The sequence below is a fragment of the Sminthopsis crassicaudata genome, chromosome 4 (assembly GCF_048593235.1).
Source record: "Sminthopsis crassicaudata isolate SCR6 chromosome 4, ASM4859323v1, whole genome shotgun sequence".
NCBI classification, from domain to species: Eukaryota; Metazoa; Chordata; class Mammalia; order Dasyuromorphia; family Dasyuridae; genus Sminthopsis; species Sminthopsis crassicaudata.
This window is the reverse complement of record NC_133620.1, coordinates 31544067-31569752: the sequence shown is the minus strand read 5'-3', so window position 1 is coordinate 31569752 and position 25686 is coordinate 31544067. Positions and strand designations below refer to the sequence as shown.

Below are 25686 nucleotides of genomic sequence, written 5' to 3'. Positions count from 1 at the left end.
TAACACTTCCTAGCTGTGTGACCCTGGGCAAGTCACTTAACCCCAGCCTCAGGAAAAAGAAATTATGAAATTAAGGGGTTAGAGAGGGAAAGGGAGAAGTAAAATATGATGCAAATTATGTGCCATAAAAAAGAGGCAAGAAAAGACTTTTACAGTGGAAGGGAAGAAGGAGAGTAAGTTAATCTTATTTTCATCGGAATTGGCTCAAATAGAAAATAACATAAATAATAGGAGTATAGATATTTATTTTATTGCAAGAAAATAGGGAGGAATAAGATATGGGAAGGGGAGGAGGGTGAAAAAAGAGAGGACATATTGGGAAAGGGACCGGTCAGTAGCAAAACACTTGAGGGGCAGGGTAAAAGAAGAGAGAATAAATGGGGGAAATATAGTAATTTGTAAAAAAAAAAAAAAAAAAAAAAATTCAAAGCAAGTTTCTTTGATGGAATATTATTTTTCTTTGGGAAATGATGAGCAGGATGCTTTCAGAAAAAAAAAATAACCTGGAAAGTCCTCCATGAACAAAGTGAAATATACTGTATACAAAGTACTAACAATGTTCTGAGATGACCAACTGTAAGTGAATTTGTTATTCTCAATAATCATCCACAAGTACTCTGGACTTATGATGAAAAATCATGTCTATACCCAGAGAAGGAACTGATTGTGTCTGAATATAGATTGAAGCATTCTTTATTTCTCTCTCTATTTTTAATTTTTCTTGAAGGTGTGGGAGATTTATGTTTCAAAACTTGACTTTTATGGAAATGTTTTGTATAATTTCACATGTGGTTTCTTAATTGTGGGAATGGATAAGGAAGAAAACCTAGAACTCAAAAATCTTAAAAACAAGTGTAAAAAAGTTAGTTTTCAGTGTAATGGGGGGGACTATTAAATAAATTAAATTTTTAAAAAGAATGAAGGAAAAGACTCAAGTATAGAAATATTCAACATACTTCTTTTTATTGCAACAAAGAACTAGAAACAAATGGCTTTTAAAACCCTTCAAAAAATTTAAATTAAAAAAAAATTAACAGGCAGAGACTTGCCTGAGGTCCCACCATCAGTAAGTGTCTGAAGCTGGATTTGAAGTCAGCTCATCCTGACTCCAGGTTTAATTCCATGTCCACTGTGACACCGAACTTCCCAGGAGAACTGGGATTCAGTATTGTGCTGCAGATTTAGGAAGGAGACACTGTACATGTATTAGGGATGGTCAGCTGTGTCAAATACTGCAGAGGGTTCTAGACACAGAACTGAGAAAGACCATGAAATAGAGATTCTCAATCAGGTGATAAGATGGAAAGCTGTATGGCAGTGTTTCCCAAACTTTTGACATATGTGTACCCCTTCTATAATTTTCATAACCCTGAGTACCCCTCTTCAAAAAAAAAAGGGTGTATTTTAATAACAATCAAAATATATTTATTTTTCTTTTTTTTGGTACATACATAAAATAATAATAAACGAAAAATAAAATTATTCATAATAAAATAAAATCCATGCCAAAAGGTTTGTTGCATGCAGAAGAGCAATTGTTGGAATTGGCTTCAGACGGATTCTTGAAAAATAAACATAAGGAGTGTACTTTAACATTATACTGGTTACAAATGCAACATATATCCTGTTTTAACAGAAAAAGTTCTGAAATACATCTTGCCTTTTCCAACTTCATATTTATGTGACGTTGCTTTTTCAGCATTTGTAGACATTGTCGAAAAAAAGGAACAGACTATTGGATGTGGAGCTGCATCTCAGATTAAAATTCACAACCAGGGAACCAAATTATGATCTGTTATCTCAACACAAACAATTTCATCCTTCTATATAAAAATAATCAAAATCAGTGGGACTTACTAAAGCACCTAACCTTTCCTATAAGAAAAATCACACAAAAGCTAAAAATACACAGGTGCATAAAGAAGCCACGAACTATTAACGAAGTAAGTTGTCTCTAATAAAGTACAATATATTCACGCTGTGTCACACCAGACCATCTTAAGCCTCACAAGATTGTCTTGACTCGACTCATGAGAATGTAGAATTAGGCTCAGCTAAGCACGGTGTATATCCCCAGTACAGTGTATATCCCCACTAAACTCAAGTGCAAGGCATACCCCCACCAAACTCTCCCCATGGGTATGCGTACCACACTTTGGGAAACACTGCTTGTATGGCAACAGTTTATTAAATGGAGAAGAGGCTATGATTTAATGGCTTCTAGGAGGAGGGATGGAAGGAGACTGAGGCCCAGTAAGCCCAAGGGAAGAGTCTTTATGTCCTCTCAATTCAGCCACCCTGCCATTCTTGCTGGACCTCGGTCTCTCCTGCCTCAGAGCCCTGGACACATTCTCCTTCCTTCCAGCCCTTTGCTTTAATGCTTAGCCCAAGCACTGGCTCTTCAGGATGCTCCCCTGCCTAATTCTTCCACCTTCTCCCCAAATTGCTTCACATTTTTGCAACTTCCCACAAATAAGGGTTTGTTTTACAGACAAGAGCTTCTCTTTCTAGTGTTTTCAGGTCTGGCTCCCTCTAAGCTGAAAAGCCTTCATACTCTGAGACATTGGGGAGGATAAGAAGAGACTCAGCCCTCTGATCTACAAAACTCTGCCTCTTACCTGTTTCCTCTTTTGGTGTGTGCTGCAACTCAGTCTTCCTGTACAGGCCACTAATTGAATGTTCCCATAGGTTTATATTTACTTTTTTAAATGGAAGATGTCTTTTTTATGGCAAAATGGGATTAATTTTTGGCAAAACAGATCTATTGCTGATCTAATTAATGAGAAAATAATGGGTGGTAATGATGATTATATAAGTAACACTTTTTTTTTTTTAAAACATTATAGAAAAGCTGAACTGGAGGCAGCTATAAGAAAGAAAATTGAATATGAGAGAAAAGCCTTGCATATTGTAGAACAACTTTTGGAAGAAGATATTACAGAGGAATTCCTTATGGAATCTGTAAGTGTTTTGGAGTTTGTGATGAGCTGTTTACTGTTGTCTTAAAGAGAACTTGGCAGACATATAGGGAGAGAGGTTAGGGAAATTATAGATTTCTGTGCAAGAAAAAGTTTGTTTTATATCTATTTTTGCAAGTTGTTAGGAAGTCCATGAGTATATTCTTAGTCTGATCCTGGTAAAGCCTCCATGTTCCCTTTTTCCCTATAGGGGAAGCACATTACATCTGAACATTACAAGGATATCGTGGAAGAACGCTTCATCATCCATCTCTGTGGTTACCCTTTATGTCACAACCAGCTAGGAAATGTAAGTCATTTTTGGTTAAGAGAGGTGCCGACTACATTATGGCTTTTGCTTTTGTAACTAACAAGATAGTTGAAGTGAGTTAAGGGGTACTATAGCTTAGTCAATTCTGTGTAGATGGGGGATTCAGCTAGTGATAAAAGAGACATGTCTCTTTTTTGAATTTCTCATTCTGGTCTCCTTGGTAAAACTCTGTTCTATTTTTAGGTACCAAAACAGAAATACAGGATTTCTACCAAAACAAATAAAGTTTATGATATAACTGAAAGAAAGGTAAGCTTTAAGGACAAATTTTAAGAGCTCTAAAGAACTTGGTTTTAAAGATCAATTCATATATGAGTATAAATTTGGAATTTTGAATGTGAACACTTTAACTTGTACTTAAGAAAGGGGAAAGCAGAAAACAAAAAAATCCCATTGTTTTAAAAATTATAATTTTTAAAATTTTATATCAAATCACTTTAAAATTTTTTTGAAAAAAAATCATTATAAATGTCATTCCTTTTGTTTTCATTTATGAATATTTCACATATATAAAGCAAGGAGTGCTTTTAAAAAAGTTTTAAATTGGCAGTGCCCCTTCCTCAAAATTTAAACTTCACTTAAATGCCTAGGCTGTTGCAAGAGCCTGCTTGTGAGTGTGTCTGATTCAAGTCTCTCCTCACTCCAGGCTGTCTTTCATTCAGCCTTTAAAGTGATTATCCTAAATTCCAGGTTCAGTCATGTCACCTCTATACTTGGCAAACCCCACTGGCTTTTTGTTGCTTCTAGGATGGATATAAAATCCTTGTTTGACGTTCAAAGGCCTTCCTGACTAGCCCTTTCCCCAATCTTCCTCCAATCTCCTTATACCTTCCTCCCATCACATCCAGCAACATTGAACTCAGGCAACAAGAATTTTACTGCCTGTTCAAGATCATTTTTTCGGGCTGTCTCCCATGACTAGAGACTCTCCCTTCTCTTTGTCTTCTGCTTTTCCTGACTTCTTTTAAGTCCCAAACTATCTCCCCAGTCCCTCTTCATTCTAGTGCCTTGCTTCTGTTAATGATTTCCTCTTCATCCTGTGTGGATTGTTTACTTGTTGTCTCTTTCATTAGATTATAAGATTTTGGAGAGCAGGCACTGTTTTTGTATCCCCAGATCTTAGACCAGTGCCTGGTACATAGTCGATGCTTAATGTTTATTTATTGATTGAAAGAAAAGTTAAGCAAACGTAAAATAATTAAAATATAAAAAGTGTTTTTTAATGCTTTCCTTATTTTCAGTATTTCTGCAGCAATTTTTGTTATCGAGCATCTAAATACTTTGAAGCTCAGATTTCCAAAAGTCCTTTGTGGGTTCGAGAAGAAGAAAGGTAATTTAAATCATAATTTTAAAGCTTTTTTTTACTTTCTTTAGTGGGAATAGTTGAGAAGTGGCAAGTATTTTACCTGAAAGCTTTTTTATGTAAGAAACATAGGAAAACCACTTAACCTTTAATTATTTAAAACCAATCCCTAATTAACCAGTTTTATTCTAATCAATTAGAAAGATAAATTACTAATTAACCAAAAATATTGTGATCAAGAGGTAAAATGTTAGCTTTTGGCACTGCTGGGTTGAACATGCACATCTTATCCCTAAAGTTGTATTTGATTACTGCTGATATTTATGTAGACTCCTAATTTTAATTCATTGCTTTAGCTTGTGATTTGGTTTTAAACTCTGAGGGGCTTGCTCATGATTATTCCAGTTGTTTCCTGGCCCTGCTTGTTGAAGTTGAACCCTGAATTGATGATTCATCTTCAAATCATGAAATTTGTATTCTTTGTTACGTGGAATTTTGAGGAAAGCCATTTAACTTTTCTTCAGCTCTGTCTCAAATGTCAGAAATTTCCATGTTGTCTTTCTGACCTATAATTGAATAAGTTGCCATCCTAAGTACTTGAAATTTAATGAAAAAAAAAAAAAGTTGAATATATTAGCACAGATTATGGACAAAACATGGTAATAATACAAAAGAAAAATGATATTGTCCTTGCCCCCGAGGATTCTTTTACTACTGCTTTACTATGTCATATGCCCAGGTAAGTGAAGATAATTTGGGGAGGGGGGAGAACCGTAACCACAGGGAAATTGAGGGAAGCCTTCCCAGAACTGGTAATCATTTCACGGAGGGAGGGGACCAGACAGATGGCCAACCTACACCCACATGAGGACAGAAGATGGGCTGAGATGCAAGAGACTGGTGAGAAGGAGGTGTAAGCTGCTGGGGATGGTTTAAAGCTGGACCCAAGCCTGTATATTTTACCCTAGAGACCCTAGATCAGGCCTTCAGAGCAGGGTAATAAGACTACGCTACCTTCCTCAGATTTCAGTGCCCAGGTGGTTGCTTCCCTCCCTGACAGTCAGGCAGAGGCCTGACCTGTTCTCAGAGACCCCAGGGACGAATGTCTCCCAAGCTGGGCCAAGGTCTAGAGCATCCTCTTGCAGTCCCACTCACTGTCCCCATCCTGCCTCTCCATCCAGCAGCTCTTTAAGTCCTTGATCTTGAAGAAAGAATCTGGTGCTCTCTGTCGTCCTCCATCCCCTCCCCCCCCCAGTCTAATCAGGTTAAACCCTCCTGGTTTATGTGGTCATCCTCATTGCTCTTCCCTTGGCCCTTGCCAGCGTCTGGGCTAAAGTAGGATGCCCAGCATGGTGCCTGGGCTGATGTGAAGGGGTAGCCGCCATATTATTGAGTAGTCTTCTGTGATTTAGGGAGGTGGTTTGCAGCTGTCTGGAAGAAGGGCTGATGAGCAAACATGGACATGCGTTCAGTTCATAAGTGAGGAAGGACAGAATTAGGGCCATCCAGCACAATGGCAAGCCGATCACGAGTGTGAGAGGTCAGGCCGGGCCGCTGAGGAGCATGGGGGCAGATGGGGCTATGAAGAGCCAGAGCATGGTCATGACCGAGAGTTACCGACCACTTCAAGGTCACACTGTGGCCTGCACTTTGCTCATGTGAGCTCTGAGAAGTCTGGCTCAGGCTCACCCAGTTGGTGAAATTGGAACCGGGCCAGACCGGCCCCAGGTCAGGTCCTGCCCCTTGTCCCCTCTGCCAGGCTACTTCTCCCAGTTTGCACATCTGGGTGCTTGGGGGGGGGGTGCCCCCAGTAACAGGCGGCTATTGGCAGAAGCGACAGGCTGATGGAGCAGGAAGGAGCCTTCTCCTTTGGTCCAGCTGAGTTGGAGATAGCTCCAGGGCAGGTCCACCAGGATGTTAGCAGCAGAGCTTGGGAACCCTCGGCAGAGAGAGGATTGAAGCAGAATTCATGAGATCCCAAATTAGAGAGCAGGAGCAGGTGGGAAACAGGAGAGGATCCAGCACAGAAGGTTGGGGGTTGTGGTCTGCTCTGTGGGTACAGATCAGTTAGCAGTAAGAGCCAAAGGGCATGGGGATCACCTGTGGGCAGCTAAAGCCCAGACCTTTACCCAGTCCTTGGCTCCCTCATAACCACTATGCTTGGTTCCTGCTGAAAGTTTCTAATTGGAAGTCCTAAAGACATCTTAAATTCAACATGCTCAAAATAAGACTCGTTATATTTTCCCCAGCCCTACCTGATCTTCCTTTTTACTCATGAGGGATCCAACCATTTTTATCACTGAGGTTCACAGCTTCCGCCTTACCTGCTGCTCCTCCAGGCCATTGCCAGATCGTATTGTCCCTAATCCCATAACATTTCTGTTCCATCCATTCCCTTTTCCCCACTCAGCCACCACCCTAATTCGGGAATGGAATCAGGAGTGCTGCTGAAAAACCTTAGTTGGTTTCTCTGTCCTATTCCATTCACCAGGCTCACAGTGGCCAATGACCTTTCCAAAGCCTGGCTCTCACGGGTTATTCCCTTCTTCTCTAACTTCCCCAGCTGCATTTTCTCATCAGTCTCCATCTGCCTGACCTCAGAGGTCAGCTCAACAATCTGAAATGATGCCCAAAGAGCTATAAAACTGTGCGTACCCTTTGACCCAGCAGTGCTGTTACTGAGTCTGTATCCCAAGGAAATCATAAAGGAGGAAAAAGAACCGACATACGCAAAAATGTTTGTAGCAGCCCTTTTTGTGATAGCAAAGAATTGAAAAATGAGGGGACGCCCATCAATTGGGGAATTGCTGAACAAGTTGTGGTATATAAAAGTAATGGAATATTGTTATTCTAAAAGAAATTTTAACAACAAGCTGACTTTAGAAAGGCCTAGAAAGTTTTACATGAACTGATGCTGAACAAAACAAGCAGAACCAGGAATACATTGTACACAATAGCAGTAAGAATGTGCGATGAATAACTATGAAAGACGTGGTTCTTCTCAGTGGTTCAGTGATCCAAGGAAATCTCACTAGACTTTGGACAGAAAATGTCATCTGCACCCAGAAAAAGAACCATGGAGAGTAAATTAATACATGCTATGTTCACTTCTTTTTTCTGTTTTTTTCTCTCCTGTGGTTTTTCCCTTTTGCTCTGATTTTTCTCTCCCCATAAGTCATAAAGCAATGCATTTAAAAAAAAAAAAAAAAAAAAAAGTCATCTCATGTGCTGCATTTTCACTTTTCCTGATCCTTCCAGATGCTAGGGACTTTCCCACCAAATAATTACCTTGCTTTAAAAATATGCTTATGTGTACTTGTCTCCCTGGACAAAATTTAAGCTTCTTGAGCATGAAGATTGTTTGATTTTTGACTTTTTGCCCTTTGAACCTGCCACAGTGCCTGGCACATAGTAAGAACATAATGAATACTTGTTGGTTCATTTTCCAGGGTCATACAATTAATAAAAATTTAAAGGGGATTTGAATCCAGATTTTCTCTCTTCAAATCCAAGGATCTTTTTATAGCACCATACTAGGGACCTGATCTCCCTGTGAAGGTTTTGGGAAAATGAGAAGGAAAGGTGGGAGAGTGATATTTGAATTGGGGAAATCTCAAGAGCAAAGGTATGGAGGACATTTTCCTCTTCCATCACTTCATTATGCTTGTAGAAATACCCAGGTTCTTTCTAGAGTCTCCCACAGTTCACTGTAAGCAGTAGGTACTTAAGTGTTTGTTGTGTTGAATTACATGACATAGTATGAGGACTTGCTCTCTAGCTGCCCACAGGGCAGACGTGTGTGATTGCTAAGTGCCAACTTGTGTTGTAATTTCCCAAGTGCAGGGTGCTGGCAGTGAGTGCTGGCAGAAGATCACTGTCAGGGGGGGTTTTCTGGAGAATGCCAGGGATTGGTCTTGGTCAGGAGGAAAGGGAGAAGAGGGGTTTTGAGTTGGGGAAATTCAGGAACCAGGGCAGCATGGGGGAGCCTTCCCAGGGGTGGAGGAGACCCCACGTTCTTTGGGCCAGATTTGGTGTTTCTCGGGTAAAGCCTTTGAGTGTGACCTTTCAGCCCAGTTGGTCTGTTATCTGTGTAGTGTTTGACCCCTCTGGTCTAGATGTTCCCAGCTGTTCATCTCATCCCTGGCCTGGCTCTGTAATTATTCACGTCGGTAATATCTCAGAAGCCCATAAGAGGGCACTGGTTTTCCACATTTGTTTTTAGACCTTATTTCCAAATTCATTTCGCAATTTCTTGAAAACATCGGCAGCCTGTTAAATGTTGCACGTTAAATGTAAGTGTTGTAGAATGGGAGAAATCATTGTGGTATGTATGATATGTTGTACAGAGTAAAGCAGAAGGTGTCATATTTGCAGTCTGCAGATCTCCTGAGAATGGCTGGACCTGATTAAAAAGTAATTGAGAAATGTTTAACAAAACAAATAAAAATACAGTGTAGTGTAGATAATACAAATTTGTGTCTTTCCAATCCCTTTCTATTTGAGTGTGACACCACTGGGTAAAGAACTGACTCGCTTCTTTTAAGTAATAGCTTTCAGAATTTTAGAGAATTTTTTTAAAAGTCAGATTAGTATGGACATATTCTCTCTGTCTTCCTATTTATACCAGGCCTTTCATGTTCCTAATCAACATTGTTTCTAAGTTTTTGTTGTTGATTGATGCTTAGCATAGTGTTAATTTTTTTTATCTTTGTCAAATAAAAAGTTAAAGATGAAGCTTTAATTTGGTTTTTAAAAAATCACACAGGGGCAGCTAGATGGTACAGTGAACAGAGCACTGATCCTGAAGTTAGGAGGACCCAAATTCAAATGTGGCTTTAGACATTTAATATTTACTAGTTGGATGACCATGGGCAATTCACTTAACCCCAATTGCCTTGCCAAAAAAATAATAATAATAATAAAGTCACACAGAGCTAATTAGATTACTACTGGAAATAGTTTATGAAAGATGTATCCACTGTAAGAAAAATGTCTTAGCAACCAGAATTTTCTAGATAAGAAAATGTTAATTTGCCAAAAACTATTCTACAATTAAAGTAGAATTCTCTAAAACAAATAGGATAAACTTTTTTTCACCTGTGAGAGAAGACCATTTCAGAATTCAGTGAAAATCTATGAGTGAAAGCATTAGGGGCTTTCAGGTCAGAAAGACTAAGGCCAAGAGGAAATCCCTCATTCTTTACAGTAGACAAAATGACTAACAGGGAGTCAGTGCCCAATGTCTTAAGGGAGCACCTCTCTTCGGTGGAAGGAAACTTCTATAAAAATGAACTTGTACTTCAGAAAAGCTGCCAACTATGTTGCATTATCATCTGTAAAATCACGAGCTACATTTAGGAAGGGAAACTGTTGGAATTAGAGCATGAGTGAGAAGCCATTGTGATGCAGTAGAAAAAACACTGAATTTGGATTTGGGAGATCTGGATTCAAAATCTGCTTCCCTGACCACCAGTGAGACTTTGGACAAGGCATTGAACTTCTCTGGGACCTCACTTTCCTCATCTATATGTGGAAGATTAAACCAGACAGCCTCTAGGGCTCCTTCCAGTTCTAAATCTGTGGTCTAAATCTGAACCAAAGCGGTAGGAATGGGAAACGCTGCCTGGATTACACAGTGCATCATGTGGCTCAGCCCAGGGGATTTTCACTTACTGCCTCTTGGCAATAAACAGTGTCATCTCAGAGGTGCGGAAGCTAGAAACCTCTATAAGATGGCTTTTATAACCTCTTCCTGAATGAGCCCTCCGTTTGTTTCTCAGTGTAGAGAAACATTTTCAAAAAGAGGATTTAATATATGTACCCACTCATCTTTGAAAAAATCCCCACTGGTGGGTAGGGAGCACAAACGGAACTTTTTCAGTAATAAAAGTTTTCATGGAATAGGAGGTTGCTTTAATTTTAAGTGGTGTTATTTCAAAATCATTATCAATATTGTGTGATTGATGATAAGAATAATATCTCAGATGAACCAGATTATAAGGCTTCTTTTTGTGGTATTTTTGTTATTTGTAACTGAACTTAGAACTATCTCCATGGTAACTTAAGCTGGGTAGAAGGAAATATAAGAATCTCTACATGACCCAGACTGTGAACATGTGATAAGCAGTAGAAAGACAAGTCTTTTAACAAATGTGGAACAGAATTTTCCTTGAATAGAAAGAATATCTTTATGTGTGTGTATGTGTATGAAAACCATAAATGGCTATATTAATTGATGTCAATTTCATTCTAAAATATAAAAACTCTCTTAGCAAAGCAAATACAAGGGTTTTAAGTGGAAATCTAAAGCCATCACTTTAGAAGCACTTGGACTCTTAGTCGGAAAAACCTGTTACTGCCTCTAGATGTTACTAACACCATGAAAGACCTCAACCATGTTGTTTGCCAGAAACTATTCAACAATTAAAGTAGAATTCTCTAAAACAAATAGGACAAACTTTTTTCACCTGTGAGAGAAGACCATTTCAGAATTCAGTGAAAATCTATGAGTGAAAGCATCAGGGGCTTTCAGGTCAGAAAGACTAAGGCCAAGAGGAAATCTCATTCTTTGCTGAATACCCATTGGCTGTGGTCTGAGAAATTGGCAGGGATAAAAGGAGGTGAGCGTTTGCTCCTTAGGAAGGGGGGAAGCAGGTGGGGAAGGGAGAAAATAAGGGTGTTGTTTAATAACTTGAAACTGGACTGAGACTTTGGAATCTCCTGGAGAAATTATGATGGACTTGTTAGGAATAAATAAAGGAAAGCAGAGTTAGATCACTGGACAGGTCAGAAGTTTGACAGTCAGAGGAGCTGGGAGCGTTCCATCTCTGAGGTTTACTCTCTGGGTGATCTTGGGCAGAACAGTTCATGTCCCTGGGCCTACTTTCACTCCATTCCGATATGAGGGAGTTGGATGAGATAGTTGGATGGAGGATAGTACTCTCCAGCTCCAGACTAGTATTACAATCCTATGATCTACTTAAACAGGGTATCATACTTTTATCTTTTTGGGGAGAAAAAAAAACAACACCAAAACAACAACAACAAAAAAGATTTGTGACATGAAAGGAAGATTCTTTAGGGTGGAAATTTAATTTCCTTTTACCTCTGTTTCTTCAGCATGTCTTAGATTGCTGTCCTCATGAAAATCTAAGGATCACATATCAATTTTCTTCATCGTATTAAGGATCTGGTTATGTGCTCCCCATCTGCGTGGCCACACCTTGGACTTGTGTTAACACTCAGCAGAATCTGTCTTCAGGATCTCTAAATCTGAGCTTCTCCTTTGTGGCCACATTTCCCTTTCCACCTTCTGCTTATTATCTTTGTTGAGATTTTGGCCCCTTGGCTCTTCTAAAGGAAAACCCCTAATGGGAAAGGGGTCCCTAGCCAAGCTCTTCCTCCTCCAGTTTTCCCAATCTTTAGTTTTTACTCAGCTCTCTGATGTGTCTCCTTCACTGAGAGACCTGAGGTAGCCACTAGTCACTAACTGTCCCCTGGGCACTCTGCTCTCCCGCTTCCCCAACTTGGCTTGGACAGAGGAAGCTCTCTTTCCTTAGTTCAGCAGATGTATGGCTGAAAGTTTTCAAAAGCACCTTGACTTGGAAAGAGAAAAAAGAAAAGAAATAGTCATATAGCAGAAAAGAATGAATCAAGAATTCTTAGGGGTTATTGGTTCCCCCAAATTATATTAAAGTCATTATGTTTTAGCCCTGATGATCAGCTTTCTTGACATGATTTACATAGAGAGCATTTCCTTCCATTCCTGCCCCTTAGCTCAGCTCTGCCCTTCTGGTTCATCCTTTGGCCTCCTTACACTGTTCTGAAGCTTAACCAAACAACTCGTCCCCAAACCTCCTCCTCTTCATGTCACATATTCTGTGAATCTTTCCTTATCCTTCCCTCCTTTCTCAGAAGAGGCAATATTTCTCATCCCTTACCAGAATTCTCAAGGCTCCTTCCTCCCTTTTTTGTTTCTTAGTATTTCCCTCTTTACCTTCTCTACAGGCATGCTCAGGTAGGGTTGTGGAGGAATTTTATCCTAATAGATCTTTGGAGGTAGTTACAAAAAATAGCCAAAGAAATGGTAGAAGGAGAAGAATGAGGCCCAGATAACCCCAGAGGGACACAATGTAATTATGTTCATACTCTTCCCCTACACTCTGTTTGAGTTACCGCCTACTTTTGCTGACAAATCTCTCAACAGAAGAGTAATCATATTTTCTCTCCTCTGCTCTCCCTCATACCTCCAAAAAAAGGTCCCTGATTTACCTTTTAAAAAATCAGTAGGGCCACTGTTCTCCCAGCTACAATGCTTTTTGATTACTGCCTCTTCCTTGCTCACCAGCTGGTTGCAGTAGCTTGTGGATTCTTGCTCAGCAGTGTTTTAGGGATCCATCCCTTCCTTTGGACAGTATTTTCTTGGTAATCTCTTTCTCCTCAGCATTTAGCAAAGCCTGGCTCTTACAAGGTTCTTAACAAATGCGAGGTGACTGACGGCCTTCCCAAGATCAGTCCCTCCCATGTACAACAACCAGATTTACTTTCCTAAAACATAACTCTTATTGTCACTTCTGTGCTCAAAAATCTTTAGTGACTTCCCCGTATGTACTGAGTAATGTTTATATATATAGATATATTTTTACTAACATTGAAGGTATAGCCTCATTCTATCTTTCTGGCCTGTTTGCCAAAGTGCTAACAAACTGAACCACTATACCCATTCTTTGCTTTGTAATATATTTCCTTGTTAAAACTTACCCTTTAGAACCCAGTTCAAGTGCTTTTTCTTCAAACTTGTTAGAATGAAGCCTTTTATTTTGTTCCTTGGTGGATTGAGGATCCACCTTACAGGGAAAGCAAAGCAATTTGAGTAGGCTCTCTACTCAAAGCATTTCTCCCCACATTTGACGATCCAAGTAAAAAAAAAGATTCTGCTTTGCAAATTTAATCTCGTTTGTCCCTAAAAGTCAGTTGCTTTTTGCTGGTAATGGGCTATGGGGAAGAACATAATAGGCCATTTTAATACTTGAAGGAGGGGAAATAAGAAACTTTGGATCTTAGAAATACAATCTTATGACAGGATTAAGGTACAAAGATGAGATGAGAGAAGAAATAGCACAAGTTTTTAATTTCACAACTTTCCTTTTGGTTTTCTCTATTCTTCCATCTTTATTGTATTTCCTTAGAAACTCCCATATTTGCAAGGACTTCCTTAAAAATCTTAAGAGTAATGCTGTCAGCCCCTTGCTTTTATCAGTTCACCATAGTAAAATCAGATAATCATTTCATAGTTGTAATTGAGTTTTAAAATTTTACAGCAAGATTACTTTTCTGATTGTTGGCATCTGCCTCCATTAACTCCATACTCTCATTTTATTGGCAAAATAAGCATTTTTAGAATTCACCAGCTATTCTTACTTGGATTTATTTACATGCTTACATGCTTTTTATTCAGCCTTTCCTGATAGTTCATTTAATATACTTCCTTTTCTCATCCTAATTTTGAATTAATCTGGTTTTGCTCTTCTGCAATCCACTTTGGGACTCCAGTTTTTGAGTCATTTCAAAAGCAGGTTAGGGAGTTTTCTCATCCCACAGACCCTTTTGGTGTTAGTGTTTGTTCCTTTTTACATGTCAATGCTTATGTTGCCTCTAGCTACTTTGTCCTCCCTGCCCCCCAACAGATATACCCCCCTTCAATGTCTTCCTCAAACTACTTGTTAAATCTTAAAATTATAGAGTTGTAGAGATCTTCTAGCCCAGTATTTTGAGTTTCACATTGCAGATAGACTAGAACAGGAATTCCTAATTATTTTGTATCAGAGATTCCTTTGATTGATGTGGAGTCTGGTGAAGTGTATGGATCCCTTCTCAGGACCATATTTTTAAAATACACAAAAATAAAATATATCAACTTACAAAAAAAATCAATTAAAATTAAAAGCACTTATCAAAATATTTTTTAAAAAACAAGTTAATGAATTCCCTGATTAAGAACCCCTTAAAATATAATTAGAATCAGCCAATTACTTAGTGGTTACCTAATATACATCAGAGTATAATAGACTTGATGTGTCTTTAAAGAGTTTATAGTTTAATAGGAAAGTTAAATATAGAACTAAAAAGCAATAAAATATATTTAAATAACAGTTTAAGACTAGAAATGATGATATAAAACAGTGCGTATTGTTTGTTTTTTCCAGAAAATAATTTAGAGGAGAGCATGCTCATTATATTCTGGAACTATCAGGGAAGGTTTTATAGAAGTGCCATTTGAACAGGATTTGAAGAGGAAGGGAGAGAGTGCCTTCCTTTCCTATACTTCTCAATTATTGGGGTACCAATAAGCTCCTTAAGTACAAGAATAAATTTGTATTTTGTTTTTGTGTTCCCAGAAACTATTATGGTACTTGGTGCAAAATAAATGTTTTGTAAATATTCATTAAGCAAATAAACATGCACACCTGTGGATGGATAGATGGATACAACACATTTATACATATTGTATATGTGTATACTCACACATACATAGACAAGTAATTTCTGAAGGGGGTTATAAAGACGAGCAATAAGGGAATCAGGATAAATTTGTTTTACTAAGTAGCACTTAAACTGAGCCTTAAAGTATTTTAAGAATTTTGTGAGGAAAATATAAGGGAGAGAGTGAGTTCATTCCAGGCCTGGATTATCGCTTAGGCAAAGGCACAAGTAGGAAATGAAATGTTGTGTATGGAGCAGCAAAGAGGGCCATTAAAAAAATTGTAGTAGTATTTTATTTTTCCAGTTACATGTAGAGATGATTTTCAACATTCTCTTTGTAAGCGGAATTCCAATTTTTTTCCCCCCTTATCTCCCTACTCCCCAAGATAACAAGCAATTTGATATAGGTTATACATGTAGAGGTTTTTAAACATATTTCCATATTTGTCATGTGAAAGAAAAATCAGAACAAAAAGGAAAAACTATGAGGGAGAAAAGACCCCCCCAAAAAGGTGAAATAATATGCTTTGATCCACATTCAGCTTCAATAGTTTTCCACGTGGATGTGGATAGAATTTATTGAGAGTGCTGGAACAAAAAGTAGTTTTATAGCCCTTTGGGCATAGTTACAAATTGCTTTCCAGAATAGCTGCATCAGTTCACAAATACATTCATGTTTCAGTTTCCCACAATCCTTCCAATATTTATCATTATCTTTGCCAATCTGATAGAGGTGAGGTGATACCTCAAAATTGTTTTAATTTTCATTTCTCTAATCAGTAGTGACTTAGAGCATTTTTTTATATGACTATAGATGGCTTTCTTCATCTGAAAATTGTCTTTATATCCTTTGACCATTTGTTAATTGGAGAATGACTTGAATTCTTATAAATTTGACTCTATTCTCTCTATATATATTTTTTTTATTTAATTTTTATTTTATTTTATAATTATAACTTTTTTTTTGACGGTACATATGCATGGGTAATTTTTTACAACATTATCCCTTGCACTTACTTCTATTCAGATTTTTTCCCTTCCTCCCCCGACCCCCTCCTCCAGATGGCAAGCAGTCTTATACATGTTAAATATATTACAGTATATTCTAGATACAATATATGTGTGTAGAACCGAATTTCTTGTTGCACAGGAAGAATTGGATTCAGACTCTATATATTTTTAAAATGAGGCCTTTAATTTATTTATTAAAAATTTTTTCCCTAGTTACTTTCAAAACAATTTTTGGTTACAAGTGTTTTTAAGATTTTTGAGTTCTAAGTTCTCTCCCTTATCCCCAGCCACATTTAAGAAACCGCAAGTGAAGTTATGCAAAACATTTCCATAAAAGTCAAGTGTGAAAGAAAACATAGATCTCCTACCCTAATGAAAATAAAAACCCTCAAGAAAAATTGAGAGAGAGAGAGAGAAATAGAGAATGCTTCATTCTATCTTTAGACACAATCAGTTCTTTCTCTGGGTATGTACAGGATTTTTTTCCTAAGTATTTCAGAGTAGTTGTGGATGATTGTACTACTGAGAATAGGAAATTCATTTACAGCTGGTCATCTCAAAACATTGCTGTTACTTTGTATACAGTATATTTCAACTTGGATGACTTTCCAGGTTTTTTTTCCCCCTGAGAGCATCCTGCTCATCATTTCCCAGAGAACAATAATATTCCATCACAAACGCATGCTACAGCTTATTAAGCCATTCCCCAATTGATGGACATCCCCTTAATTTCTAATTTTTTTATCCTGAGAAGAGCTGCTATGAATTTTTTTGGTACATAATAGGATTTTTTTTTTCTGTTTTTTCCAAATCTCTTTTGGTATTCATGCCTAGTAGTGATGTTGTTAATGACAAAGAATATGAATTTGCAGCCCTCTGGGCATAGTTCATCAAAAATGAGGCTTTTATCAGAAACATGGGATGTAAAAATTGTTTCCCAGCTTTCTGCTTCCCTTCTAATCTTGGCTGCATTGGTTTTATTTGTGCAGAAATCTTTTTAATTTAAGTAATCAATTATTCATCTTATTTGGTCATAAAGTCCTCCCTTCTCCAAAGATCTGATAGGTAAACTATTCCTTGATCTCTTAATTTGTTTAGTTATCACCCTTTATGTCTAAATCATGAACCCATTTTAACCGTATCTTGGTATAGGATGTTGTATGTTGGTCTATGCCTAGTTTGTCATATTATTTTCCATTTTTCCCAGCAATTTTTGTTAAATAGTGAGTTCTTATCCCAGAAGCTGTAATCTTTGTGTTCATCCAATAATCGATTTCTAGTCATTGACCACTGTGTATTCCACTGATCTTCTACTCTATTTCTTAGCCAGTTCAAAATGGTTTTAAAGACTACCACTTTATGATATAGCTTTAAGTCTGGTATGGCTAGGAAAGGGACCCATTTTTGTTGGATCCTAGAACATGTGAAGAGAAGTAAGATTAAAATAAACCTTAAAATATAGGCTACAACTAGAATTGTGGCATTTAGAGCCCTTAGCATTGGAACTCGAATTATACTCTAGAAATGACTGGAATGACTAACATGTCTTTAGCAAAGGATTGATCTCTACTTAAGAAATATCAACTTGGCATTTTCTATATAGGAAAAGACTGAAGACTAGAAAGTTATTAGGATGCTATTATAATAAGTAAGTAAATAAATAGATGAATAAATGAATGAATGAATAAATATAATAAATTGAAGTCGGAGATGAAAAGGGACAGAATAAACGATGGTAGCCATGTGAGTTATGAACAAACGCAGGAAATGCAGCTCTAGAATTGAGCAGATTTGGCAAGAAGTGATCATCCAAATTAACAAGCGTTTATTGAGTATCTAAGAGGAGGGTGTGTGTATGTGTATGTATAAAAGAGAGAGAAAGAAAATGAGGATGAAAATGGATTTTGAGTCAGAGAATGTCTTAATAGCCACTGTCACCCAGGTACCCTTTGGAAAGATCACCTCTAACTACTCTTTTAAGTTCTCAATAAATGTTCTACTCTTGTGGCCCAATTGGATTCTTTAGAACCAGAAAAGCTCATAATCATTAGAGATAAATGGAAACTGAGATCCTCCTTGGGATGATTTATTGGCATTCTTTTAACACTCTTAAATGACCAACTGTATTACTTGATTCTTTGATCTGATCTAATCTCATGAGTGGCAAAGAACAGTCTGATCATTTTAAACACTAGTAATTCAGGAATGAAAAAAATAATTCTAAAAGAAAGTTTCATTTCCTTGGAAAGCATAGGACCAAGTAAGGAAATAGTTTGTTTCTTTTAATTTTTCTTTTATTATGAATATTTTTAGGCCACATGAAACTTGATTTTGACATTTAGTGAAAAGTTAGATTTTCATTTTAACTGAAAGTTGTGTTGCATTATTTTTAGCTTAACTGGTTCTTGGATAAGTTAAATGAGTTCATATGTCTTCAGTACTATCAAAGCTACATATCCTAACTCTTGTTTTCATTTATAAATATAAATGTGTTAATTTTTGTATATTTCTAATACTTATATTTTCACATTTTTATTTGGATTTGTTACATGTTTTCTAATTGTGCTGGAAGTTTTTATTAGGCAAGAGTCCAAGTGTAAATTAAAACTTACTTCTGAATAGCATAATTAAAACAAGTAGCTTAAATCCTTTCCAATTGTATTTACATTATGAAGCCTAGTTAGCCATGTGGAAAGTGCCAAAGCCTTAATGACAGGCCTTCCTCTTGTTTTCTTTTTTTTAAATAAAAAATTGGCCCAGCTCTCTGGCCCTTTTCTCTTGACTCAGTGGCGATGTCGTCCCATCTCTCATGAGGTGAAGGCTCCTGTTTTACTGTCTTGTATAAAGTTATAAATGAATGCTTATGATGAATTGATGCATATCCTCTTCCGCATCACCTTCTAAATACTCTTCTTTCTCTGTCTTTTCCACAGACCTCCTGATTTTCAGCTGCTAAAGGAAGGACAAAGGTATGGTTGAATCAGAATCCTGTCCATCTATACAGTGCAGCCATGGCTCAAAACCTTGGCAGGAAACCAGGTGTAGGAGCTGTTTGATTTTCTGTGCTGCTGCATATGGACGAACCTCATTGTACCTCACACAATGAAATATTGGACCTGTTTAGCCTTTTTCTTTTGTGTCGCCCCAGCATGATGGTTTGCTCTGTATGATTTAGTGAACAGCTGCTCTTGCCTGGGAAGTCTTCATGAAACCTGTTGAAATCTGACACAAACATAACTCCTGCTCTTTCCATCCTACGTACTTCAGGTCTTTGTTAAATAGATTGTCCCAATTATATGTGTTGACAGGTTTTTAAAAATCTAAATTTACAGTATTCAAAGTTAGGGATTTTTCAGTTATGTAATTATTTGAAATAGTGTTTTAGATTCCTGAATTTTTTTTCTTTGATCATTTTCCTCAGCAAGCTATGGCCACCTTTTAGAGTGTCTCTTAGAATCATGTTACTTGCATGACCTCCTGACCTCCCCACCTTAAAAAAAAAAAAAATCTTGATTTGTTATTAGTCACCACCTAGGGGCTAGATATATGGAGATTGAGTGGGTTAGAGATCTTTATCTCATCATGCTTAGCTCTAACATGGAATTTTAAAGTAATATAGAAAAACATGACTGCTACCTCCCAACAAAAGATTTTTGTATTGATTCCTAAACTATGAAAGGTGAAGTGATTCTAGATTTCACCAAATTATACTCGTTTTTCCTCTGACCTTAAGACATAGTCATAGTTTGGTTTGGGGATGAATTATGACTAAAAAGTCTATTCCTGACTCTCTCTTTCTCTGCAAAAACATCACCTGCCCCCAAGGAAAAAAAACGACCCAGCAATAAACCAAAAAGTTCTTAATCTATCAGATCTCATCCACTATTGCAAAAAAACATAGAAAGAAAATGTCTCCTTTAGTTTTGGCATTTACTGTCAGGTTCTGATATTTGTTTTATTTGCCTTTCTCTAGCTCTTAATAGGTTTTTGTTGGTTTGGGTTTTTGGGGTTTTTTGTTTTTGTTTTTGTGCTTTTGATTTTTGACTGGATTTGTGGATTCATTGGTGTTGGGAATTCATGGTAAGGAAATTCCCTCCACCAGGGCAGGTTGGCATTTATTCTGCCTTGAGCCCTTGGAAGCTCTCTTCAGAGAGTTACGTATCAGGTAGGGGTAGAAGCTGAAATAAACCAGTCCTGGTCATTCCAAGGCCAACTTTCTGTCTGCTGCCCCATGCTGCCTTTCAGAGTTTGGTAAAATGGAACCATAATTACCTCATCTTCCTCATAACTTTTCTATGTTTTTGGCTGTGTGTGTTCAGACCATCTTTTGTGTGTCTGAATAACCCATGAAAATATTATGCTGTTTTCTATTTACCATAATCTTCATTTTAGTTTTTCAAGTTTAAATGAAATGCTCTGATTGTTTTTTTATGAAACTTGTAATTAGAATCTCCAAAGTGAAAACAGAAAAATTCTATAAAGGTTTTAATAGGAACAGTTTCTCCTAGTACACATTGAAAAGCATGTATAAAGATTTACAGTAAGCCAGGTCTTAGCATGTGATTCAAAACTTTTTACTTTTCAAAACTGCAAAATGTCAACAACTCAGCCTGCTTTGCTGTGAGTCCATTTTTTTCTTCTTTCCACCTTCCCCTTCCCGCTCCCCACCAGTGGCCATTCCGGCGAAGAAGTCCACTTATGCGATGAGGCTGTTAAGACATCGGACATTGAGAATCCTGACCGATCGAGAAGCCAGGATGAGTCGGGTTCCTCCAGCACCGACAGTCATAGTAGCAGCGATGATGAGCAGGGATTTGTTTCCTCGATTCTACCAAGAAACAAACCGAATGGGGTTCCTGGAAGGCAGCAGCCATCTCCAAAAAGTATCCTGAAAAAAAGGCCTGGCCAGGAAGCCAGCTCCGGATACCGAGACAAAGACCCAGGAGCTGGAGACGTGGCTGAGCAATTGAACAGGTGTACATTGGCCAGCCAGGAGGAGAGCTCCTCTGCCCCTTGTCTGCAAGAGGAAGACACCTGTGATTCCCCAGAGTTCTCCTCAGAAAAAAGAGCCTCAGAGAACTCTCCAGATGGCTGTGACAATGCCCAGATAGCTCTGGTGGGCATAAGCAAAAAAGGAGCAGAGCAATTTAGGAAGAAATTTGCAAATTTGACTCGGAGGGCCCACTCAGGTTCCAGGCCATTCCAGGTGGATCCCACCAATGCCAAAGCAGGCTTGTTCCAAGTCCTCAAGGAGACTTTGGTGGAGTGGAAGACAGAAGAAACGCTAAAGTTTTTACATGGCGAGAACTATGTCCCTGTCCCTGCGACAGCCTCACCATCTCCTGCTGTGGTGGAGGGTGAAGAGAAGGGCGAGGAGGGCCAAGGATCAGGGCTGCAGAGTCACCTGTCAGCTGCTGGACAGCTGTCTCACAACACTCTGGATCAGTCTCTGCCCTTCAGTGACTCGGATGCCGCCATTCACCCGCTGCCAAGTTACGAGAGCCTGAAAAAGGAAACAGAAGCACTGAATTTGAGGATTAGGGAGTTCTATAGAGGAAAATATGTTCTGGAAGAGCAGCCCCCCGAAGCAGAAACCACAGATAAGGTAAGTCTTAGCTCACACGTATGGGGGAGGGAGGAGCAATCGAAGAGAACACGGTTCTTTCTTTTGGTTCCTCTATTTTAAAGATGATCTCTGCATCTGCCAAGCCTGAGCCTTTTAAATTTTAAATTAAATTATTATTTTAAAATTATTGTCATATATAATTCTAAATTATGATTAAATTAAATTAAATTTTAAATTTAAAAATTGTTTTAAAGTACTGGCCTTGGCCCTTTTAAATTTTACTGAGCCCTACTCGATTCTGTCCCCAAGACAGAGGCTGATGGCTGCCTCCAAGAGCTCCAGGAAAGTTTCTGTCTTGTGGCAATGACCAGCCTGTCATGATTCTATTTACGATTTTCATAAATGGTGGGGCTGCTGTCCTACTCTGTAGGGATGATCCAAAAAAGCTGGACAGAGATTTCACTGAGAGCAAAGTTCCCTGTGTAGTGAAATCTCAGAAGAGGCTTTCATGTGCATCAGTCAGTTTGGTTTTGGTAATAGGGCAGATCAGTTCTGGCTTTAAAACTGGGAGAATTTTTGAGAAAATTTTATTCTTTGTGATATAAACTATAGGTGAACTGCAGAGAATGTCAGAGCTCTGACACTGACTTACTAAATGGCCTTTGGCAATTTATCCAGCCTTCTAAGGGTCCCCTTGTCCTCATGTATTCCATGGGAGAGTTGAGCTTGAGATCTTAAGTCCCTACCTGCTCAGACCTTTTTTAGGAACATGTCTATGAGAAGATGGACTGGGAAATGAACTTGCAGTCAACATGAAAAAAAGTCTGGATCACTTTAGCTTGCATTTTATCATAAAATCTTTTTTGTTCTTAGGAATTTCTAAGTCAGATTTAGGACTGTGTATGTGGTAATTGGAAAAATCTTTATTCAACATTTAGGAATAAATTATATTCACATAAATGATAGCCTAGCATCATACTTGAGGTACATAAATGTTGTTGTTTGTGCTGAAGTAGGAGAGACTCTGATGCCCAATAGATATATAAAGGATCATGTTAATGTCAATGTTTCTCTTTGACTAAGATGGCTGTAAGCCCTATGCAGATGAATAAAGTAGTTCTGGATGTTTAGAGTTTTTATAGTCATTTTGTTAAAAAAAAAAATTTTTTTTAAAGCATTACCCCTAGTTCTAAAACTACCAACTCTAGAATAATAAAAATAATCTTTTTAAAATTTATGGTGATTCTCCATTCTTCAAACTAAAAATAAAATCACATTACTTCCTTTTTTTTTTTTTATTTTTACAACTGTGATTCAGAGAGATCCCACGTTTCCACTCATAGATTCAAGTTCTCAGAACCAGATTAGAAGACGCATCGTGCTAGAAAAGTTGACTAAAGTGTAAGTATATAATAATTTTAGAAATTTTATATAATGATTTTGAAACCTGACAGCAATATTATTCTTCTATTCAGCTATTTTGAAAAATAATTTTAGAGATGCCGTAAAGATTTCTTCAACTATGAAATAGCCCATTAATTGAAACTTTGGGTGGATTTTCATAATGTTGGTGGGGAGGGAAAGATACTCCATGGGAATCATAAAATTAATTGAAAAATTAGGATTACTTAAATATAGAACTGCTTTCTTTGGAACTGCCACAGTTAATTAGAAAAATAAAGTGACTTTGCTTTTAGGATCCTTGACTCCTAAATGAGAAGTTATTCCTGTTCAATCACTGATCTATGCTAGATATGTTACACAATTCATTTTCTCAAGTGTAGCTTTTGAAAAAATTATTATAAAAACCAAATCTGAACTAATTTTCATCAGCTTATATCACATACATTCAGAGGCTAGGTTATGGTCAGTACTGGAATTTTTTGCTGCAAATCTTCCTTTTTCCTCAAAGCCTTAAAATTGTGGTTTTAGAATAGACGATCTTAGAAATCATGCAGTTTGACCCCTTCTCCATTTCTAGCTTCTCCAAAGGAAACTATTCATTGTCAGTGGAATTAACCCAGTCAATGACATTTAAGATGATTTATTTATTAGAGATGGAGATAGCTTCGAATGTGGGGGCTGCCTTAGCTTCTCTTCCAAAAGAAGCTCATGAGTGAGACACCTTTCTAAAGTTATGATAATAGTTGCTATCCAGACATTTTAACATACTCTCCTCCTGGTCCTCCCTAGAATTATTGCCAAAAGTACCTTTTGGACCAAGGTTTCTTTGGGGTGTGTTGTTAAGCAACCTTTGAATAAAACAAAGGAAGTTTCAGAAATGAAGTTTGACAATGCAATTATTGGACTTTTAAAAATTGTCTTGACTTGACATAGCACAGATCATTTGTGGGCAAGGTCTCTTATTTTAATATTTAAATATTTGATTATTTGATATTTAAATTCAAAGTTTGGGTTTTTTGGGGGGTGGGATTGGTGAGAATTGGAAGAGGCTCAGACCCATGATTTCATTGTAAGGAGTCTTTGGTGAGGAGATTTTATAAATTGGTTAAATTGTAAATAGACTTTTCTGAATATGCATATTTTACTTCTAAGATGTACTATTTTCAAAAATAGCCCAGATCTTCTGTTCATATTCACAAGAAAAGTATTTGTCAAGTGTCAACCAGCCATTTTTCTTTTAAGTCTCTGTACCTACATATATACCACCTCTGTCTATTTAAATGGAAAACAGTGTGGTATAGCTTCCTTCCACAGTTGTCCAGAGAACCATACTTTGTAGCTGCAATTCAATTGAGTCTTGGTTAATGAAAATCACTGATTCTAAAACTAGAACCATGTAGGTATCATTGAAAGAATTCTGTTTCTCTTACATTCTTTCTGCAACAGAATTGTAGAAGAATGAGCCATACTAGGAGTCCATTAGCAAATCATGTAAGCTCAAAACGAGAAATGGGGACAGGAAGAAGAAAAAAAGGAAGGCACACAGGCAGGCAGCCAGACCACGTACTGAAGGCTTAATGGTTTCAAGAACCAGAGACTTTGTTCTCCATTTCTCTCATATATGGGCCTCTTATAAACTCTTTGATTTTCCTCCACTAAAAAACCTGGAAGTCAAGAAATGACTTCATTTTCTGGTCAAATGTCCTCCAACCTGCCCTGTCCTTCCTGGGTCACTGGGTGACCTTCCTGGGGAGCAGAAGCCGACTCGCTCGTTATCGTCAAGCATGTGGCAGTGGTGTCCTCACCAGTCAGAATCTAAACGTTGCCTTGTGTGTCAGTTAAGTCATGAAAGTGTTATGGTTCAGTTCTGTGGGAACAGATAAAACAGGTAAAAACTCATACTACTCCTAAATTATAGAAGTTCATCTAGAAATAAGAAAATATTTTAAAAAGAAACTAATGAAGCATTTTTTTGTTATTATTTTCAGATTGCCTGAAATCTTGGGTCCTCTTCAGGTTACACTGAGTGATATCTATACCGAACTTAAAAATCTTGTCCAGACTTTTAGGTTAGTATAAGATATAATAAGGTTTTCTTTTCTCTACTTTGACCTTGCTTAATGAAGATGTTGGATTAAAAAAAGAAAAGTACATTGTTTGGAAATAGTTGGAAAGTCAGATGGTTAGCACACTACTAAATTTTTATAATCAATAGTTTACAAGGAATTTTGATTTGTGAAGAAAACACTTAGAAATTGGCTGGAAATTTAGATTTTGACAGCACCCTGAGAAATGAGACTTGGGGATCAAAAGGCTAAAGGAATCCTCAGGAGAAGGGAATCATTTTGGGACATCTCCCATTCACAGAATACCATCCCTCCCAGAGGGAAGCATAAGGCTTCAGACCCCCATGAGACAGCTGTTGGCACTGCTTTAGAGATTGAGAAGAGTCCTTCCCTCTCCTGGCCTCCCGAAGCTTTCCCTCCTCCTGACCACTTGTTTTTGTTAGTGGTTCCACAGCTACTTGCCAAGATTTGAACCTCAGTGTCACCCTTGATGCCTTTCTGCTCTCCCCTCGCACATTTATCCCTGAGCCCCCTTTCTGTTTCGGTCCTCGTGGTGTCACCCGTGT

At 37.8% G+C, this 25686-nt stretch overlaps 1 protein-coding gene across 2 annotated transcripts in view; it reads left to right on the top strand.

The window, feature by feature from the left end:
• The window catches only part of RPAP2 (RNA polymerase II associated protein 2), a 72407-nt gene that overhangs the window by 5003 nt on the left and 41718 nt on the right, over positions 1–25686 (top strand). Inside the window, exons 3-11 of one of the 2 annotated variants that reach the window (XM_074266244.1) lie at positions 2512–2633; positions 2847–2961; positions 3169–3267; positions 3472–3537; positions 4530–4618; positions 19018–19053; positions 20756–21689; positions 22969–23051; positions 25043–25123. In XM_074266244.1, the coding sequence (XP_074122345.1) occupies positions 2953–2961; positions 3169–3267; positions 3472–3537; positions 4530–4618; positions 19018–19053; positions 20756–21689; positions 22969–23051; positions 25043–25123 (1397 nt within the window). In that variant the 5' untranslated portion in view covers positions 2512–2633; positions 2847–2952. The remainder of the gene's footprint in view (positions 1–2511; positions 2634–2846; positions 2962–3168; positions 3268–3471; positions 3538–4529; positions 4619–19017; positions 19054–20755; positions 21690–22968; positions 23052–25042; positions 25124–25686) is intronic. The other variant, XM_074266243.1, reaches the window with a different exon arrangement.